The sequence below is a fragment of the Stylophora pistillata genome, chromosome 6 (assembly GCF_964205215.1).
Source record: "Stylophora pistillata chromosome 6, jaStyPist1.2, whole genome shotgun sequence".
Lineage (NCBI taxonomy): Eukaryota > Metazoa > Cnidaria > Anthozoa > Scleractinia > Pocilloporidae > Stylophora > Stylophora pistillata.
The window spans coordinates 31120440-31142362 of NC_142524.1; the positions used below are offsets into that span (position 1 = coordinate 31120440).

Below are 21923 nucleotides of genomic sequence, written 5' to 3' on the forward strand. Positions count from 1 at the left end.
GAAAATGACTGCCAAATCGGGTATCACTCAATATTAGTATCGTTTCGTGAAATAAATCTTTTAGGTATGACAGTTTGATAGTAGTATGGAGGAACAAAACGTTGGGTGTTAGCAAGCTTTAAATATAAACATGATTGGATTAAGTTTACTGATGGCTCGTGCCTCGCATAGCACTAATCTCACTAATCACGACTGGTTTGCTGGATAAATATACTAAAATGTTCTAAATTTATTTATGGGCTGTAGTGACAAAAGCATGCACAATATAGTAAGTTATGATTCATGTCAAGGTGTAAGAGGACAGAATTGAGCCTGTGTTAAACCCGTTTAATCCAAACGAATAGAATTAATATTGGCGAGATTGACAATCATTATTTCAATCTTCATCTTTTCTTCTGACATCATCGTCGACGACATTAGATTAGCCTTAGGCCAGATTCATACCAGGTCCCATCTGAATATGTAATTATCGTTTATGTCACTGCTGTTTTGACAAAATTGATGTTCCTGAGCCCTCTCTCTTTTTTAAAATCTGGGTAATCTTTACGCCGGGATGAGGCCCTTTTTCAACATCCTGTTGGCCACCTACCCCACATTCTACGTTTGCAGGCCAATCACAAACACTTAGCTTAGGACTGAACAAGAGTCCCTCCGGACAATGCTTCCAATAAGTGATCCCATTGGAACAATGATAAAAGCTGCTGCAATCGTTTGGGTCAGCATATAAACCACTGGGTTTTCCATTGCAAAACTTCTCATCTGGCTCTAGGAGACAAAAATAGTGACGTAATTATTTATTAGCAAAGGCAACCGTTATCTGGACCTCTCATTTCCACGCGAAGAAAAAAAATGAAAAATTAAAGGAAACACCAAAATGAGGACTGGATAGAGCCAGAAACAGAAGATAGGGATTGCCACCTGGATAGAATTTTTAGTTTTAAAAGACAGCAGAGCAACATGGTAGACAGCTAACTGGTCATGTCTTGGAGAAGAAAAAGGATCTAGTGAAGGAGGCTATACTGATCAGTCCTTACCTTCAGGGGGTTTGGAAGTGGGTGATGTCGGGGACGGTGAGGGTCTATTATTTCCCCCAACTGTTGTCGGAGGTGCAGAACTAGTTTGGACCACACCACCACTTACAGATGACCCTCCTGCCGAGGTGGGTAGCTTAGATGTTGGCAGAGGTTGACTGCCAGACGGACTGCTACTTGCAGTTGGCGTAGGCTGGGTACCTCCCTCTGTTCCTGAAGCTGGCGCGCTAGTTGGACCAATAGCTGTCAGTCAGGATGCATAGGTAAATTCAATTTTAAGTCAGTTTACTTAGCCCGGTTTTCGTGGCATAAAAATTCAGGAGTAGTTTCATTAAATGATAGCCCATATCAGGTTACCGCCGGCAGTTCCGATCCGGGATCACAGATTGGTGCGTCTAATGTTGTTGTTCATTAAGGTGTTTTGTCAACTACGGACAAGCTGACTCTGCCGGCTCAAATAGACTCTATTGTGACGAAAGTGTTCTTTTAGTTAGGTGCAATTGCAAAGGTTTTTTTTTTTCCAAACCTATCTTACTTTTCATTCAGTGAAGTAAATCTAAGGATGACTTGTCACCAAAACAGATTTTTGAAGTATCCCAAACGTTCCCCCCCCCCCCAATGTTTCAAAAACATTACATCGAAGGAAGTTTAGATTAAAGTTTATATCTTGACGTATGGGATTCTTTTCATTTACTGACGTTGTTCACTTTTTCCGTCTTGTCCATAGCATTTTATACTCTCTGGATTGCTATCTGTAAGAGAAATGAAAGGCAAGGGAATCACGAAATTGTCGCTGCTGTTGAGAGTTTTATACTTTGATTTCACAAATGGTTGTTGTTTCAGCTTGAAAGTCGGTTTGGTTCGGCAGGGAACCAAATTCTGATCACGGCGGCTAGTCCGAAGTATCAACCTTTTCCTCACACAATCCCCCACGGGGATCAGGAATGGTGACACTTCAGGCTACTAAGCGGTGGGAGGCGATCGGTTTTACTTCGCTGACATCTCAACCCCGACAAAAAAGTAGAGGCTGCAACTTATAACCACAAAATTGGATCGAGCTAAGAGATTTGGGCTTTTTCCGTAGGATGTCACTCTAAAGTTGCTTTCAGTCAACTCCCGGTCTCCAAAAGTTCCAGAAAAAGCTACGTTTGTGTTCTCAAAATGATCTCTCGTCTCTGACTGCTTTCGGCACCTACTTTTACTATACCAAAATACTCAAGGCACAAGTGGATTCATTCCCTGTCCCAGGCCATACCTTAATTGTAAAGATACCAATAAGATTTCCCTCTACCAGGAATGAACTATGTATATGGGGAGTTCACATTGCCTCCTAGAAGCAGCAATACCTGGATTAAACCCCGAGTACTGTAAATCCGTGGGAATATTCACGTCGTTTTTAACGTAAGGCACCGTGGTTACCAGTTGCTCGCCACTGATGCTGGTTATCCTAAACTTTTTTGGAAATTTAATCTCTCCCAATCCGCTGATGATAAAGTAGTTGTCTGCCGATCGTTTCATACAAACCCACTTGTTATTGTGTTCGATCTCCATACCAACAGTTACCACCCTGATAAATTCGATTTTAAGAAGAAAAATAAGAAAAAGAAAACGAAAAGAATAGAAATGCAGCGAAGTAGAGGACAGAAGGTCTCGAAACAGTCACCAATAGCCCAATTCCGAACTCCCTTTAGCCTCTTTGACAAAGCGAGCCCTGTTGCCCATCATTTGATGTGATAATATGTAAATTGAACTCATTTCACAATGCTTGATCAACAGGCCTCACCTCGTTTTGAAAAGAGGCCAAAGGGAATTCGGAAATGGCCTAATTATACATGGATTTTTGTCTACCCAAAGTGCAATTCTATAATTGTTTTAGCTAAACAATTTACGTCATTTCAATTCCGAAACTTTTCGGCTGTAGTTAGTAGCTTCAATGAATAGATGCCAAAATGTACTTATGATGTTGCTTTCTGGTATTTCAAAATAATGTTTTTATTTCAACTGAGTTGATAATGCAATTGATAATTCGTTTCCAGTTTTAACCCTTTGTCACAGCGAATAGCCCTGAGGCAGGGGCGGATCCAGGAATTTTTGATTGAGAGGTCCAAACTTTGGTTCAGAAAGGACTGTTGGACTCTTTTGAGGCAAATTACTTCTTCCCCACAACCCCACAACCCCCCCCCCCCCCACACCCCCTCCCACCAGTCGCAGTTGCACGTTATAATTCCTTGGCCGCTTACCGTTTACTTGGATTCATTAATTTAAAAGATCAGCCAGTTAAAAAGTAATATACGATCCTGCGGATGTAAGAATTTCAGTCTCAAAGTTGTAAGAGTCAGGTCTGATGGGGGGGGGTCCGGACCCCCGGATCCTCCCCCTGGATCTGCCACTGTGAGGGGCAAACGCTCGTAAAGTCAGCTTTATAGAAACTATTTACGGTGGCCTATTTACTTTATCAACACAATTGATAAAACAATGATTTATTTTAAGCCCTTCGTCCACGCAGCACCGCAGATTCTATATAAACTTCCTTCTTAATCATTTATGGTTTTTTTTTAGTCAGAATCGCATTTGACTCGAATGACGATGTATCTTAGCCTTCAGTTTGGTCATTTATAATTACAATTATTTTGGACGTTGGTGAACTGACATATAAGCGTTGGCCAACTGACATTAGACGTTAGCGAATCGACCTCATGCGTTGATGAACTGTTCTTTGGCGAACTAATGCGTTGGCGAAACGACCGGTTACCTTCAGGAATGCCTTAGGTTATGTTTTGTACAGCTCGCAGAACACCTCTACTCTCTTGCGTCCAATTATATGATTATAAATCGTTTAAGGAAAGGACTATACTATTCGTCTAATTCACTAACTCTGAGTTCCGAGCTTGCAGTTTTATGTACCAGTTGTGGCTGCCTGCGAACCGTAATTGAATTTTTCCCTGTTCACCTGGTACAGTGGGGCACTCAATTGCCTTGAAAGAGGTCTTGTACTTACCAAAGCCTTTTATGTAGAAATCAAAACCAGCTGCATGGAGTAAAAATATAAGCAAAAATTTAGATTACTCGCAAAATTCAAAATTTATGTAAAAGTGAAAACGAAGAAAAAGGAGGGAAGAAGAAGGCCAGATAAACCAACTGTTACTCATGCCCTTGCGTTCTATACTGCTGATGGCAAACACATAGAAAACCCAAACATTTTGAAATTAAACCAACAGTGATAGAAAGCAACCTCAATAGGTTTTATGCTTTTCAAACCCCAGTTTCTATAGGTTCGATTTGCACATTTTGCGCTTGGGCGCTCTGCTCGAAACTCCGAGTACAAAACACGGTTTGAGGAAATTAATCAACAATCTATCTTCTAGTGATATAATATTCTCGATCGAGCTTTGGTAGTTATGTCGGTAGATTTAGCTGTTACTGTTGCCGTGGTTGTTGGACATAAGCGGACTCGCTCAAGTTTTTACGACAGACTTATAACCAATGTACCTTGTTTGCATCCTCCACAAAGGTCCCAAATAGTTGCCTTATAGGTGCCTTTCATCGGTGTTGGCCCTCCGCTGGCGGAGTTGGCCTGTTCCCCGTTGGCATTAATTTCAATGCACATACCACACCCAAGGGACTTCTGATAGTCAGCTTCACCAGCTGCAACCAGCATCCAATCAGGCAGCTTGTTCAGCGGTGATGCAGGATCTAAAGCGCATGCTCCACCTCCAGGGTAATCATTATAGTACGTGCTCTAACCGAGAGAGAGAGAGAGAGAGAGCGAAATTTAATTCCAGATCGCTCTTCAGTTTTTATTGGAGGTGGTGTACCGAAAATTGCCCTAAATTGCCAATGTATCTGGAACATTTTGACATTTGTTACTATACATCTCTTAGGTAACGCTAGATTACCACCAATCTTCTTAAGCTTATTGCTATAATTGTTGTCGCTGTTTGTTTGTTTGTTTGTCTGTTTATTTGTTTGCATTTCCATTGTCTGACTGCAGCCAAGACAACAAAGAAATCATTTCAAAAGACGATTCTAGGGCTTGGGCGTTCACGTTTATGAAACCTTTGTTGCATGTACCATCAAACTTTCGAGATGTAATCGGCTTTTCTAAGTCTTTTTATTGAAAAACATTACTTACATTTCCATCAGTAGCTTGCACATATCGACTCCATATTGCCTTCACATTTTCCATGCTTGTTTGAGCCTAAAATCACAAGCAAAAAGAATAAAATTAATTCCTCAATTGAAATCTCGAGCTCAAGGGATATATGGCACTGTGAAAAGCATAGAATTTTAAAGTAACATTTCACCAGCAGTTTGTGGTAGAAATTGGAGAGTTGTCGTCAAGAATAGGATATCAACCAAACACTGAATGGCACCACAAAAAATTTTCGATAATTTCTTCTGCACACAACAATGAAAAACTGGCAACCAGAAGGCCTCAGATTAAGACAAAGACCGCTGAGAGAAAAGGCTCTAGCGCGAGAATCGAGGTTAATGATCCATGGCCCACTGCCTGCTTACGATTCTGTTGTGTTTAAAAAATTGTACCCGCAAAAAGTTGTTGATTAATAATGATAACATTTCTAAAAATAATCTATTTGAAAAAGATATTCTGACTGACCTGAAGGTTGGTTCCTTTGAGAAGAAGAATGCAGATAAGCAACGAAAACTCCAAAACATCCATCTACAAAATGAACGGTAAAGGATAAAAAGAAAAGAAACAAAATAACAATTATAGTGATGATAGTGATAAAGATGATAATAATAATAATAATAATAATAATAATAATAATATCAATGATATCAATAATGATATCAATAATGATAATAATAATGATAACAACAATAATAATATGTAAATAGCGCGGTACGAAGTGCGGTAAGAAGCGCAGTCTGTATCGTAAAAAGCCGGACCGTTTATGGACACGAAATTAGCCAATCAGTTTCTAGAATTTAGGATTACGAAGAGTGTTGGATGGGAAAGTTTGTGGCTTGAGGTCACAATGAACTTCGTACACAGATCTCACCGTTTAAATGTAACTATACAACCTCTTGGCCGTGGAAGCTCTGGTACGAGACCGAGTCACTATATGATCGACTGCTTCTCCGAGCTTCAATCTATCTCATCATTTAAAAAGAGAGTTATTGGAAAATCATCTCACGTCATTGACATCTTGTAGGCCCATGGTATGAAGAAGCAAAAGCTTTTCAATCATGTCTTGTTGAAAAGGGCTTGGCATGGGAAACTCCTCAAACGCTTTAAAAAATTTATTCACTGTACGGATAAAAACTCCAAATGGCATCTGTTCAATTTACGGGGCCCACATGAATTACATGAGCGTTTAACTGCTGGTTACGAGTACTGCCGAGACTATTCATGAATGTTTACTTCGTTCCGCATTTGTCTATGTAAGAAGATTGAGTCGTACGAACATCAACTTTATATCACTTACCTGGTAGTTCGTGCGTGGCGAGTTCTTCTGCTTTCTGCCTTATCCCCGAGTTTAAGAAGGTGTTTTATTATGAGAGATTTCCATTAGAAGCAGGTGGATCAGGAAAGATAGAATCGGAGGATGCGCCTTTATAAAAGAATTAACCGGTGAGCTTTCTATCGCATGATTGCATTCGCCGTGTGGAGCATGACAGGAGATTACGAAAAGTCATTTTTTTTTTAGTTACGTACAAGCAAAGTTACTATTGAGAATCTCCCCTAGAATTTGAACTGTTGTCATAATGCATCTTCTGTGTGGAAAAAAGGCATATTTTGACATAATCTCCGCAGGAAAAAAAAAACATAAAAAGAGTGTGGAAGCTAAGATTCATCCAAGAATTGGTGCCTTAGGGCCTATCCGCACTAGCAGATAAAACTGAAATTGTCCCGACAAGATCAAAGGACAAATTTTGTCAAGACAAATTTTTGTCTCCTCTGTTGCATTCGCACTAAAAGTTTCGAAGCTGTAAAAGCTGTCAAATTCAGTCAACAGCCAAAAATAACACCGATACTGTATTTCATAGTAATTTATTGAATGTAGCTTTTCCTTTCCCTTTACTTCGAGTGGATGGATCTTGTGCCGCCGCTACTGCTTCATTGTTGGACTGGTAAAGTGGCGACTGGATAATCATTCCACCGTTGTAACTTGCACCGGCTGCAAGCAAATTGTTCCCTTTATTATCCTAAGGTGGGACATTCCAGCGCCTAACCTGCTCGCAAGGGTGGCGGCTTTAATTTTCGTATGGATTTAAACTCCAGTCACCAGGATTCATCTTAAGTTGTCTAAATTTGTAAAATCCGCGAGTTTCGCAGCGAAAGACAATCATAGCAATCTTTTGGTAAAACTGAACTCAATTCAGTTACCACACTGGTGTTAGCGTTTACGACAAATGATCGACAAGCTTATCACGGTTTTTTTTTTATTTAGTCGATTTTTTCAAGGTTTTACCCGGGACAAATTTTGTCGGCGGTGCGTTTGAAAATTTGTCCGCTCCGACCAAAATTTGTCGAGTCGCGACAAACCATCCGCACTTGTAGAGTGTTAGTGATGACAGAAAATTATAATTTGTCTAAATAAATATTTTTTTCGCTAGTGCAGATAGGCCCCAATTTTAATAATAAATAATAATAATTAAAGTTTATTGTCTAACGTGAGGCATGGTTGCCCAATTGCTCGAGCCAGAGGCTCATGTATAAAACGGTTGACTATAAATTAACTCTAATTAAAGGTATATTATTAGAAGTACTTAAAACTTTATAGGTAAAAATATATGTTTAGAGTATGAATGATAATTGTAAATTTGTAGGTGATTAATTATAATAGTTAAAGGAGTTTAAACATTATGTTCAGTGAAAGATATTGCAGTAGATGAATATGAATAAAAATGACAATGTATGTGTATGTACAATAAAAGTCAAATACATGTATTACATTTACAGATTTGTCCTAGAGCGCTAAAATCGAAAGTCTTAAGTTTACTACAGAAATCGCTAAGCTTAGATGCTGTTTTAATTTTGAGCGTTCACAGCCGGGTCAATTGCCTTAAGAAAAAATCAGGCAAATATCAAACCTGGAATATTATTTTCTATGTATAACACTTCAAAATTGACGGCACAAACGGTAATTCGGCTCTTCCCAGAAAAAAGACATGGTTAAGGACCCTATTTTTCCCAGGTTCCCTCGAGGGCCCCTTTTTCCTATGACTCCATTTAGTCCTTAGTTTCAGTCCCTTTCGAGGTTTTCGTCACGGGCGACACGGGCTTGAAGTTTTGATGGCGGAAATTGTTCAAGGCGGATACTAGAGTGCAGAAAATCTGTGGAAGTTCCTTCTGTGATTTACTTTTCTAACTACAGTCACAACATACATACGACGACTTAAACAACTTAGTTTTTTCTCTTTCATTTGACGCCGTATCGCGCGGGATTTTTTCAGCAAAGAACAGATTCCTCTATTCTTGCTTCACTGCTTGCCTCGTTCGGAGAGACGATTTATTGACACCCACAATTTCAGTTTGCAACTAAAACCTTTTGACTTTTTCTGACGCTACAGATCAAAGGAAAAATTTTATTGACCAATTACGTATACTTTGTGCGGTTGATTTCTTCAAAATGACGATGTATCGGGTCATCAAAGTTTCGTTAAAGCTCATTTTTGTGATGGCGAGTATGGTCGTGATGTCTTCCGGTGAGTCCTAATATCATTTACGTTTCTTGATTAAAACTTAACGTCAGGATTTATGTTGTTCCCAAATTGTATTCATATGATGTTCGTTTCTGCCTCATTAACAGGAGTGAGTTTAAAGCCCTCTCTTTCAGTTACGTCGAAAGGAAGCTTGAATCGGGAACGAACTCATTTCATATGCTAAACATGCACGTAGATGTACAGTTAAGCTTCCTTGAACGGAACAATGACATTGGTTACGTTTCCTTCAACAGCGTGTCTTTTAGTTAAAATGTATGAAATTGATAAATCAAAAAGCAGCTTTCCCATCACTTAATTGAGTTACACAAGTAATACAAAGAAACATCACAAATGTACCGAACATGCAATGATGTCTCGTGTTGCCAATGTATTTTTGTCACTATATATAAATCAAGAAGAACGATGTCCGGTAGACTTGTTAAAAATGATGTGGTTAAGTCTGTAGAGAGATTGACTCACGGCAAATGTTGATAGGTACAGTTATGTTCCTTGTACATGAAACTTTGGAAACGTATTCCATTTTATGATGTGACGTATGTGTATTGATCAGCAACATAAACTTAAGAATGCCTTGTAATTCCCCAAGAAGGAAGAGAGAAGTGGTAAGAATGCACCTTGTCGTTAAATGCTTCAAAAATTGTTATAAGCTACTAGTCACTTAAGCACTGAACTTACTCTAAATTCTCAAGTATTATACATGTGCATGGACATGTCCAAACAGAACTTTAAGGAAATGCTTTACGAGTCTGTTTATGTCAACAATTGTTGGTGGAAATGGTACCTGTTCACACCAAAATATTTGTGTTGTCATATGTACACTAAAATATATATGCTATCATCAGTTATCAGTCTTATGTGATAAGCTTGGTCATAAAAAAAATTTCATTGGTTTTATCAATGAATGTGAATATATCAAAATCATATATGTGCACAGCAGTTTAAAGAAATGTTTGAAAGCAATCCTTGCAGTAATGAACACTACTTATGCAGTAGTGAAAATAAGGCCTGAAAAAAATTCAGGCCTATATGGGATTTGAACCCATGACCATTGCGATACTGGTGCATGGGAGCTGATCATTATATTTGTTCGTATCAAACCTGTGAAGTGGTGAATCAATGAATATGGACACATGAAAATCAAATATGTGCACTGTGGTTTTACATATCAGGGCTTGACACTAACGGTGGCCAACTAGCCACAGACTAGTATAAATTCAGTGTTGACTAGTGGTTTTCAATTTCCACTAGCCAGTTTGGCTACTAAACAAAGTGAAATTGTTGCAACATCTAAGATGCCACTAGCCACTAGGCTAGTAAGTTGAAAAGTTAGTGTGGAGTCCTGCATATTAAGTAGCGTTCATTACTGTGAGGAAAATACTTTCATACATTTTTTAAGAAGGCCACAGAGTGAGATCAAGATGGTAGTCTTGCTCATTTTTTGAAATTTTGAACTGTCCCATCAAGGGCTTAAGTTATGTTTTGCTAAATAGTGTTCATATATTAACCAAGGATGTGCAAAGGAAGGACTTTGTAATTGTTCAACTGGTTATTTTCCTCTCTCGATTTATTTATTTTTATTAATTTCAGCTAATTGTAGTGATCCTGGTATTCCTCATCATGGTAGTAGAACTGTATGGCCTTCTGGTAGATTTTCTGATGGAACCATCATTATTTTCTCATGTAATTCTTTTTATAATCTCACTGGGGCAAAAAAGATTTTGTGCAGTAAAGGACGTTGGAGTGGGAAAAGACCCACATGTCAACCACCAGGTATGTATCACTGTTTACTGAGAATTTGTTGATCATGAGAACTAAAAGAGTCTTGAACATGAGCATGTATGTGCAAACCTTGGATTCTGGTTTAGAGACCAGCTAGGACAATGCTGTTTAATTACTCTGTAGGATGCAAGTAGTGTTCAATCATATCTTTTCTGATGGGGACCTCTAAGTTAATTGCTAGAGGTCACAACCTGAAGGTAAAAATCTGAAAGGGTTGGATCATAATAAGTTATTTCAGGTAGATAATAGATAGTTATTCTTTGTTGATTCAATTTTCTACTGAAGATATGAGCTTATTATTGTTAGACTATGGGGGTAGTTTAACAGTCATATGAAATCTAAAGGTTCAGTTCATTTTTAGTAGCTAGGTGTGCATAACAAGACCAGGGCTTGACACTAACTTTTTAACTTTCTAACCAAGTGGCTGGTAACAACTTAGATGTTACAGCAATTTCAGTTTGTTTACCAACCAAACTGGCTCATGGAAATTAAAAACCACCAACCAAAACTGAATTTCTACTAGTCTGTGGCTAGTTGGCTACCATTAGTGTCGAGCCCTGAAGGCTGTAAGTGACTTGTGATGCAAACTGTTTATCTCTCTCCTGTTTAAAGGGAAATACAACATAATTTTAGAGGAGAATCTAGCAGTTTATTGGGAGTCACTAAATAAATGTAGCTTTTTTCATCCATGTGTTCAATTTTAGCAGGATACTTATTCAAATAATATATAACATAGCTTGTAAATTCGTGCAATCAAATTCAATAGCGTGAGCATGCTTCAATTTTCCATTGTGCATGATGGTGACTCTAAGTTAATTGCTAGAGGTCACAACCTGAAGGTAAAAATCTGAAAGGGTTGGATCATAATAAGTTATTTCAGGTAGATAATAGATAGTTATTCTTTGTTGATTCAATTTTCTACTGAAGATATGAGCTTATTATTGTTAGACTATGGGGGTAGTTTAACAGTCATATGAAATCTAAAGGTTCAGTTCATTTTTAGTAGCTAGGTGTGCATAACAAGACCAGGGCTTGACACTAACTTTTTAACTTTCTAGCCAAGTGGCTGGTAACAACTTAGATGTTACAGCAATTTCAGTTTGTTTACCAACCAAACTGGCTCATGAAAATTAAAAACCACCAACCAAAACTGAATTTCTACTAGTCTGTGGCTAGTTGGCTACCATTAGTGTCGAGCCCTGAAGGCTGTAAGTGACTTCTGATGCAAACTGTTTATCTCTCTCCTGTTTAAAGGGAAGTACAACATAATTTTAGAGGAGAATCTAGCAGTTTATTGGGAGTCACTAAATAAATGTAGCTTTTTTCATCCATGTGTTCAATTTTAGCAGGATACTTATTCAAATAATATATAACATAGCTTGTAAATTCGTGCAATCAAATTCAATAGCGTGAGCATGCTTCAATTTTCCATTGTGCATGATGGTGACGACAGCAAACAAATGCCTCGTGAAAAAATTTTTTTCTCGCAAGTGACTTGAGCATTTTTCATTAGAAACGGGAAAAAATTTCGCAAAAAAGTTAAACTAGACATGGCAACAAGCGAACAAGCCAATGAAGATCTGCCTACTTTTTCTTTGGGAATGGATTTTTAACTCCTGAGAAAGAATCCAGAGAAAGGGAAAACAAAACAATCAGCGTATTCATCTGTTTTGGGACTTTAACTTCATTTCCACACATGAATGCACCTGTCAGTTTTTGACCAATCTGAGACAAGATCATTGAAGCATGACAAAATACTCTTCCGAAACAAAATAAACAATGCATTGAAGCGGAGGAGAGGGAATTTCTGCCCTTTATACATAAACTACAGCGTGCAAAATGTTATAAAACAGTTGGTTCTTACATCAGCTGTGCGTTCATCAAGACATGAAGCACTTGGGAAGTTTGGGGAGCATTCATAAAGCTAGAGTTGCTCGAGGCTATGCCTCGAGCAACTCTTACGCATCTTTCGTGCTCTTCAAACTTCCTGCATACTTCATATTTCGATGAACGCACGCTGACGTATGAACCAATTGTTAAATGATAACTGACAATAATGGTAAACTGATAATAAGGTTTGTCTAGAGAGGGGAACACTTGATAGCATTAAAAACACTGATAAAAGCATGGCTCTCTTTGAATAATTTAATTCCAATAACCTGAATCAAAACCCAAGTAGAAGTAGGTAAACTTTTCAGCTTTTTATGAACATGGTGGAGTTCAACCCAAGGCCAGTAAGAATCAGTCCATCTGGCACTTGGAGTAGGACTGGAATCCAGAACCTCCCCTTTGAGATTGTGATGCTCTCACCACCAGACTATACTTCCTACTAAAAATTTAGTGTAATCTTTTACACCCTAATATCAGGACTCATATTCTCCATACTGTTCTCTATACATTGATTGGGGTGCTGACAAGGAGAATTTGTTCAGCAATCAAGAGCTCCTCTAGTTGGTGATCATTTCCTTTATTCCGCTGACCTTTATGTATGATTCAGGTGTAAAAATGTAAGGAGAAATTAGATGTTAATCCCTCTTAGGGTTCAGTGGGGTACAAGGTATATTGTGCTGTTGCTTTTCACAGGTTGTCCGTTGCCAACACCTAATTTTCCCAATGCACATCTGAAATATCAATCACTGCAAAACACCAAAGGGAGTTATGTGGAGTATGCCTGTAATATAGGCTACACATCTAACGGAAGACCTACAAAGATCCTGTGTGACAAGGACCATGAGTCGCTAGGGTACTTCTGGAATGGTAACATCACCTGTGAAAGTAAGTGTTGTAATTGATATTGCTCCCAGCTCCATAGTAATTATCCCCCTGTATAATGTTTATATATTACACGACTCGGGCAGTCAGAGGGCCAATAACTAAAATTAACCAATCAAAATGCTCTATTGCCAGTCCAATATTCTCTAAGTATTGGACTGGCACTGTCCCGAATGGTCCCGAATGATACCGCACTTGTGTCTCTTTGAACTTCAGTCGTATAATAAATCTCTTATTAACCAAGCTTGCTTGGGACCGTACTGGAAGAAGATCGGCCCTCAGTCTTTTTTGTACGGACCTCGCTGCACTCGGTGCGTACTGTCAAGACCTCGGGCCGATATTCTCCCAGTACGGCCCTCGCGCTTGGTTAATAAGATATGTATATATATTTGCAATGAAGAAAAATTCAAGTAAAGAAAATATTTTGGTGTAGCAGACAAAATTATCCTGATTTGAACAAACTAAGTGCACTTAGGCGTAGAAAATGTACATTAACCATGAGAGGTGTGAGAACCCACATCTTTAGTGATAACCAAGATACAGTTATTAAAATTGTCTTTGTTAAGGATTGCTATTTTTTTTAAAAATTGTACATGTACTTACTGTATTTAAATTTTTCTTTTCATTAGCTCTACTGTAAATTGTGTAAGAATTTGATAAATTTATAAATTTATAGTATAAGTGGTGTTATATAAATCCTATAATAATAATAATAATAATAATAATAATAATAGTATTAAGATACAACATACAACTGGCAAACACCCTCAGATATATTATGTAACAGTGCTACAGTATGTCTTTATCTGTTATTTATATGTTCACCAGAAATAAGATGTGGTCGTCCTCCAAGGATTGCTCACGGCAATGTCACCACTGGTCCTCACTCAGATGGCGCCAGAACAATGGCAACATATTATTGTTTTTCTGGCTATAAGTTGCTAGACTATAACAGAAAGCAACAGCCAATATTTAGAATGTCATGTGTGGATGGTTCAGGAGGAGGAGTCTGGCAAACACAATATCTACCTAAATGCGGTAAATGTGCCATTTTGATGACGAAATTACCAAGCTTTGAAAGTCTGCATGCAATAACTGAACACCAGTCAACTACAGAGTGTTTTAATTTTTTCCCCCAGTGTGATCAAAATATGTCTGTCTGTGTATTTATCTGTATGTTTCTTTTATGTTTGCGTGGCTAATTTTACCAATCTTTCTTTCATTTTATTTTTTATTTTTACATAAGTTACTGTTTATAGATTTCATAATGTAATTATTCAGTTATCATAGCTTCAAAAGCTTGCACAACACTATTATTTAAATTTTTTCATGCTATCCCAACTGTGTCAACCAATTAAAATGGATAGCTTGAGTTTTAGCTTTAAATAGATGTAAAGGCGAGAAAGTACATTGGATATGAGTAGTTCAGATCATTCCCTTTTACTTTCTTGATAATGGAAATTGGATGGCTTTAAAATGTGAAAGATTTCAGTCTCCTTGGAAACTTTTTCAATTTCTGGGAGTTTGCTCTCAATGAGAAGACATTCCATTTGGAAACAGTGGAAGTAAACCTCATTATTTCATGCAGAGGGATAAAGTTTTGGCAGGACAGGGCTTGTAGACCTAACTTGTAACACTTGCAGTGTTAACTTAATGGTTATGAACTGGTTGTAACACACTGTTTATTCTTCTCCCTCAGTAAAAACCTGCCCCACATCAGATGTTACAATTGACCATGGTGAAGTCAAAAGTAACCCGTTTTACGAGGGCTCATACAATTTCACAGAAAATATGACTGCAATTTTTGTTTGTGAAGATCATTATAAGCTTGAAGGTAATCAAAAGCCAAAATGTATGGAATCTGGACTTTGGTCTGCCAAGGCGCCTCGCTGTGGTATGTGAGAAAACAATTATGTCTTGTATTATATTGTTAAGTGCTTTGTTGAGTGGCAGGTTCTGGGTATTCTTTTTTTCGTTTTTGTGTCTTTGCTTGTCTTCGGCTTTTTGTTGTTGTTGTTGTTGTTTTGTAGTCGTTTTTATTCATTTTAAGATTTTCAAAATATTTATAATAATTATATCTTCTTTTTTTTTTCTTTAATTTTGTTCTTTTTTTAATGTTTTTAATTTTTAAACAGATCACACTACTCTGTATGCCTTTCCTTTAGTATTATTGAATAATCAGAATCCTAATTAGTTGGGGATCATTCTCTTAAATCTCATGTTTGCTTTAATTTGTCAGCTGTGCTGTTGTCAGGAGAAATTAGGTGCTGATCACTATTTAATATGGGTTGTAGGTTAGCTTCTACGATTAATTCACATACATGTAGATGTAAAACCTTCCTAACAACAACTGAACATAAAAGCATTCACGATTGAATGTCGAAGGGAAAAGAGAAACAAAGCAATTACATTAGCGAATCAGAACGAAGGATGATACCACAACGAGCCAATGAAAAAAGGTGATAGTAAAAACTACAAAACCGCCAAAAGCGCGGGAACACGCGCCCGTGTGACCAAGGCGCGATGTTTTAGCTCTGAAACCAAGTGGTTGAAGAAGTGGCGCGAATTTTGTGGACCAGTTACGCTTGATTAAAGATGCTTTTGAATCTGCATCTGCAATAAAATGATGAGAATGTACAAACTTTAAAGACCAGCTGATAGACCAGAATTGTCTTGATGTCATGTACATCTGGGGTGGGTTGTTCTGATAGCTTTGAAAGAAAATTAAGTATAATTCTATTTGTCGACAATTTAATGAGTGAATGCTCTTAAAAGATTAGAAGAGAGAAAATTATCCTGAAAAGGCTTTTGAACAGAAGAAAAAAGAAACTCAGATCAAAAATTTTACTTTGGGTTTGCGCTGATCGACCTTCGATCAACTGGGCCCTGAACTATGTTTAAACGAATAAAAGTTGAAAGTTTCTGAAGAAACTGTGGTGCTGCGTCGGTGGGGATAACAAAGTAATTTGGTTCTATCAACTAAGTTGAAATTGTAAACTGGCCACCGTAACGAGTGAAAAAGCTGACGTTTCAAGCGTTAGCCCTTCGTCAGAGCGAAACACCAGCTTTTTTTACTCGTTACGGTGGCCAATTTACAATTTCAACTATGTTTCAAACGAATGTGTAACAGCTACGTGTAGGAGGTGAGGATCAATTTAACCTTGCTGAATTTTATCTTTCCCGTGATGCTTGCAGTTTTAAACGTCTGTGAACGTCTTGAAAATATAACAAATGGCGGGATCACATTTAATAATAGCAAAGCCAGAGCGACAAAGGCTCCTATTTGGACAGAAGCCAGTTACAAATGCCACGTTATGTATAGACTTATTGGTAATAGTACACGGCAGTGTCGACCTGGAGGCCACTGGAGTGGACAAAGTAACCCATTCTGTGAAGGTAAGCTGAGTGGATTCTACTACGAGACGATAACGTTATATAACATCCCGATGCGCTAACGTTATATAACATCCAGATGCGCTGTTAAGACCTGATAGTTTGAACCTAAAAATAATTAGAGGGAACGAGCCAATCGAAGAGCGTTGTAAAACCAAACCCACATTACAGTGAGAACTCTTACATGAGTGAACCAATCTGCTGGCCATCAGCACTAGAAAATGAAACTTACTTGACACGCAGCCATTTGAGCTCTTTTGATTACTATGATCTTTCAGAATCTAAGCTGACGTGCCAGAGATTGGATCTTGCCAACGGTGGATATAAACCCGCTATTGACGAGTATCGCCTTAATCAACAAATTACACCATCTTGTAATCGCGGCTATTTGCTGTGGGGGCCGCCGAGTCTAACTTGCAAGGATTACAGTGACGATGCAGCAGACTGGCTGTATCTAGGCTGTGTCAAGACTAACGGTAATCGTGAACTTTATTGTGACAACACCAAGTTTCCAGAGTGTGTAACGCTAGAAGAATTCGAGGAGAATTGCCAAAAGGTGGGTGGTCATGCAACGGATGTCTCGAAGAAAGGCAAACAATCTATGAGCTGTGAGATGTCAGCATTGGAAGAAGTGCCTGGTATGTTGCAGTCTTTTGTGTAGTGCATCTGCGCAATATTTTTTTGTAGTGGGCTCTTGGTTACAGTACAAGACACCAAACTCTCACAAGGCCTCTCTCCAATCAGGAGTATACATAGCTACCACCTGATAGGCAAGTCAAGGCCAGGAAACCGCTTGGGGGGTGGGGAAGGGGAAGGGAAGGGAGAGGGGGAGGGGGAGATGGTGACCATCGACCGCCATCTCATTCCAAGGGAATGAAAACACTCCCAGTCGCCTTAAGGAAACCGGGATAAACTACGACAATGCCGACAGCTTGGCTTATATGTAGACTACGCCGTGATCCTTTATGGATGTTGGAAAAAAGCCGCAATTGTGAAGTCAAACGCAGAACCGCCTTGAAACCTCATATATATTCGTTTGTTTTTGTTTCTTTTTTAATGCATTTGTTTGTTGATATGATTTTTGCTTCTCTCAAAGATGTGCCCGACGAGTCTCAACAGCCAAATAGGGAATTGGATAAGATGACAATTGTAATCGCAAGTACAGGCTCAACCTTGGGTGCTTTGGTCGTTTTATTAGCAGCCCTATATTGCTTTCGACAACGAATCCGAAGAATCCGGCGCCCTTCGTACAGGAGTCGACGATACAGCGACGATGATAGGATCGCGTTCATTGCATACGCGGGAGACGTGCATTTTATTTTGCCATCGTATGACGAGGCTATTAGTCAAGTGGAGCGCTCTCCCCCTTCGTTCGAATCAGTTGTAGAAGGTACTCAAGGTAGTGCCAATCGATCTACAACAGACAGTAATGGCAATCAGAATACCAACCAGTCTGGTAACACAGACTCAAATCATACGGCTGCAAATACAAACCGCGCTACCGAAGATGATGACTTAAGAACTGACCAAGAACTAGCCCAAGGACAGTCGATCCGTATAGTTAGTAATCCACTAGCAAACAACGGGCGCGATACGATTTGTAGTTCAACAACTCAAAACGCTGATCACGCATCCAGTAGCGAAAGCGAAAGAAGAGTTGGGTTCTCCGACGAACATACATGTTTAAACGCCTGCGGTAAAGAGTCGTCGCCGAATCGTCCGTCCGAAGATATCTCGAGTTCCTCCTCGGAGGAAGACCTCACATCCAACCAAACGCAGCCGTTGCTCTCGAACAGTCGAATGGGTGTTAGGATGTGATCGATATCTCGGATTTGATGTAACGGAACTTAAATGTGTTAAGCCTATATTCAGTGTCGGCTACTGGTAAATTGCTGATTCCAAAAAATGATCGGTAGATAGAAAAAGAGAAAAAAAAAGAGCATCAGATGCCAAATTTCGTGACAGGGGTCTTCTGGTTTGAGAAATAGCGTTCAAACGATGAGATTCGAAGGGTAATAATTACTTTTGTGTAATAATTTTTGCTTCAATTTTTTTTTTTTGAGGGGGGGGGGTTATTTCTCATCTTTATTTTTATATTTATTGCTATTTCGATTTACAGTATCTGTTTCTTAGAATGGGCAGGGGATTAAAATGAAGCTTGGTTTAACCAAATGAGAGAGAGAACAGCATCAATACGTTTTTCTTTCCGTGTTTCTTTGCTTTTTTATGTTCATCATCCCCCCCCCCCCCAACTTTTGATTGTTACAGCCATCCCTGAATACAGTCCCAACGAAAGAAAACAAAATTACATAGTTACTTTCTCATAAAATAAGATATTTTTTGATGAAACGATTACTGTTTTGCCTAAACTTATATTTTGAGTCCTCGACTTATGTACCTACATGTATATGCTCGTTAGATATCTAATGCCCGTGTCTTGTGATTGTTCTCTTTTGCTTGTAAAGCAAACTTTGGAAATCCTTGAATTACTTCAGTTTTTACCAAGCATGTATGGTTCTTACGGTGTATTTTCAAGTATATCACGCAGAGGTAGCAGGTTAGGACAGTCGATTAAAACTGAATGCGGAAATAAAAACTGTGCTGACATTGTAATTGGAGATCCAGTGAACCATTTTTTTTTCTTTGTCTTTTTTGACTGAATGAATGCATGGAAACTATGATTGATATGCTCTTACATAGTCAGTCACATGCTACAAACCCAGCAAAAACATACAAGAAAGAAATGTGAGGGGTTTCCTAACCAGTTACTTCTGCCTCTTTAATGTTTTTACACTTTCTTAAAAGAGAGTAGCCAAATAGTGTAAAGGTTAGCCATATTATAGAAAAATTCACTGCCTGACTCGTGAATTCCACGTTAAATTTCGTGCGAAAAACCAATATCGCACGAATCGCGAAGCGATGAGGCTGTGAATTTTTCTTGAATCGCATAACTGAATAAAAGTAAGAAAACAAGAAATTAAACGGAAATATTATTGTTTGTTTTTATCCCGTACGCGCGCCCTTAAGAAACCCATTTTAAAGTCAACTGTCAGAACCGTCATTGTTAAGGGAATGGAAAGCAAGGTAAGTCGCTCACGTTTGAACCGGCGACAATTTTATTTGTACCTCGTGAATTTTTCTTGAATCACATTGCTAAAGCCACCAAATCACTGGACGAAACCAGATGTTTTGTATTTTTGTGCGCAAACAATGGAAACCCTTTCAAAGTCAGGTGTCAATATCTAGTGAATAGAGGGAACAAGATATTTTTAGAATGAAAACCACTTTTATTTCAACCAGTGAAGAAAGCAGTGCCTCACATTTTACAATCTTCAGCAGAAAAACTGAAAGTACAAAATACGGAGTTATTTAAGACAGATTTGCCTGCCACTACTCGACTTGGCAAAATGTGGCGCCGACAATCAACAACTGAGTGGTCAAATCCTCAAGCGAATTGAAAATTTCAAGCGTTCCGGTATCAAAGCAAGATCTCCAAAAAAACCGGTAAGTGCTTTACAATTATAAAAAGAAGTGTATTCAAATTATAATGATTAAGACTGGAATTTCTCGGTAAACTCTGACGAAAAACAGTTCATAAAAGGTTAAGTCACAATTTTAACTGTTTTTCTTTCAATTCTTTCATTTCATTTCATTCTTTCATCGCTCGTTGTTGTCCATGCTGGACTGAAAGTTTGTGGAAATATTTACTGGAGAATTATTAAATGTTACTCCAGTAAACATTCCGCCAACTGCTCCTGCCATCAGGTAACTTATATGACTGGCATTGCTGTCAAGGTCACTAGTAGCTGCTGTGTTGATTGGCGTGGCTGAGCTATTGAGAACAATCTCCCGTAAAGCATGACTTGAATAGCCGTTGGTCGGTTGTCGTGCTTGGGTTGAAATCGACCAACTTATTCGACATTCGCCGCTGTTATTCTAGAGGATTATGGCTGTAGCTGGATATGGATTCCGGATTGGAGTGGCCAGTGAGCTTTGATATCTCCAGTGGGTCGAAATCATCACGGAGCGCTTGGATGACTGTTTTGCGACCACTCGAATTTGGGAATTTGCCGTTTAGTGTTTTTTGAAACCACGTTGTCTCTAAAAGAGGCCAGTTCGTCGTCTGTTTTGGCTACAATGGTTTGGATTTCCGAAAAAGATGCTTGACCTTTTTCGACAATGATACCTGTTTTGGATTTCTTTCGTAACGCTTGTTTGGTTTTCCTCGGCAAGAACTGTCGTTTGGCTTTCTTCCCTCGTCTCTGGCATTTTGATTTTTTTTCTATGCGTTTTCTCGTACTTTTGAGCGTGAAGGGTTTCCTCCAATTTTCTAAAAATTTGACTTTCAACTCAAAATTTGGAAGATATTCGTTTTCTATAGATTTGTTCATATTTGTTCATATTTTCGTTGCACTAGTTGTATTTACGTTTTTACGTTCGTAACAATAATTTTTGCTCGCGACTCACGTCAGCGATATCGCTGTATGCTGAGTGCGATTCCACGCTTAATACCTTCTCTTCCGGTTGACGTATTGACCAATCAGAGCGTGTGTTTACCTTAAGCTATGCGATTCTAATGAAAATACTTCATTCTCCATAATTTTGGTGAATGTCATCAGTAACAAAGTATGAAACTTTTTTTTTTATCTTGTAACATCCCAAAGTGTATAGGTAGTTTAATTTACAGGCTAAACTGCATAAAAGTCTTTTTTCGGTTGTAAAATCCTAAACATTTAAACGGTTGTTCTTGCCAGCATCGTGTGTTTGGGGCCTTTGCGAAATTCAAATTGGGCTCTCGCTTTACTTGCTAGGAAATGTAGCTTTAGATCAGCTGATATCTAATTCGTGGAAGCCATGGCCAAAAACCCACTTTAAAGTTTCTGTCTAAATGAAACTTTCTAGACTATCAATTGTCAGCAAACAGAACAAAGTTGTTCGCACCACCAGTTTGGCCTTGAATATTTGCTATTTTACCCTGTTAAAAGGTTTTTTTAGTTTCCTGCTTTTTTAAAATAGCGTGACTTGATTTGCTTGAATATGTTTTCAATTTATTCTCGTGCTATATTAGGAAAGACCTAATTCTAACCCATCGCTCTAGCCTTGACGTCATTCACATGGGCTTAACACCCACTAAAGTTGAAGAAATGTATTATTGCGTATTTGGTTTTATATCTAAAGCGATAAACAGGCTACACGGCCTGGTGGCTAACCGCAGTAGAAATAATAGTCGATAGAAAACATCTAAGACTCTAATCT

General features: G+C 38.5%; 2 protein-coding genes across 3 annotated transcripts; one reads left to right on the plus strand and one right to left on the minus strand.

Annotated features, from left to right (window-relative positions):
* Positions 1–293: 293 nt before the first annotated feature.
* Positions 294–6566, minus strand: LOC111338577 (uncharacterized). 2 transcript variants are annotated; one of them, XM_022945075.2, is made up of 9 exons: positions 6482–6566; positions 5650–5712; positions 5164–5229; positions 4521–4770; positions 3906–4059; positions 2378–2598; positions 1730–1783; positions 1035–1274; positions 294–765 (listed from the first exon to the last, which is right to left on the minus strand). In XM_022945075.2, the coding sequence occupies exons 2-9, from the start codon at positions 5710–5712 to the stop codon at positions 479–481; spliced, it is 1335 nt and encodes a 444-aa protein (XP_022800810.1). In that variant the 5' UTR covers positions 6482–6566; the 3' UTR covers positions 294–478. The 2 variants fall into 2 exon arrangements, with proteins under 2 accessions (XP_022800810.1, XP_088618471.1); XM_088762345.1 differs by lacking the exons at positions 5650–5712; positions 6482–6566 and adding an exon at positions 5336–5528.
* Positions 6567–8253: 1687 nt separating this feature from the next.
* LOC111338576 (complement component receptor 1-like protein) lies at positions 8254–18904 on the plus strand. The gene is made up of 8 exons (XM_022945074.2): positions 8254–8705; positions 10311–10493; positions 13086–13277; positions 14103–14312; positions 14974–15168; positions 16470–16670; positions 16946–17305; positions 17764–18904. Exons 1-8 carry the CDS (start codon positions 8630–8632, stop codon positions 18483–18485), a joined length of 2139 nt encoding a protein of 712 aa, XP_022800809.1. The 5' UTR covers positions 8254–8629; the 3' UTR covers positions 18486–18904.
* The last annotated feature ends 3019 nt before the right edge of the window (positions 18905–21923 follow it).

Coding starts and splice junctions, on each gene's coding strand:
- LOC111338577 (XM_022945075.2), bottom strand. CDS start 5,712: ATGGATGTTTTGGAGTTTTCGTTGCTTATCTGCATTCTTCTTCTCAAA. Junction 4,771..5,163: donor TGCAAGCTACTGATGGAAAT/GTAAGTAATGTT, acceptor TCTCTCGGTTAG/AGCACGTACTATAATGATTA. Junction 4,060..4,520: donor TTGTGGAGGATGCAAACAAG/GTACATTGGTTA, acceptor TACTCCATGCAG/CTGGTTTTGATTTCTACATA.
- LOC111338576 (XM_022945074.2), top strand. CDS start 8,630: ATGACGATGTATCGGGTCATCAAAGTTTCGTTAAAGCTCATTTTTGTG. Junction 10,494..13,085: donor ACCCACATGTCAACCACCAG/GTATGTATCACT, acceptor TGCTTTTCACAG/GTTGTCCGTTGCCAACACCT. Junction 13,278..14,102: donor TGGTAACATCACCTGTGAAA/GTAAGTGTTGTA, acceptor TATGTTCACCAG/AAATAAGATGTGGTCGTCCT.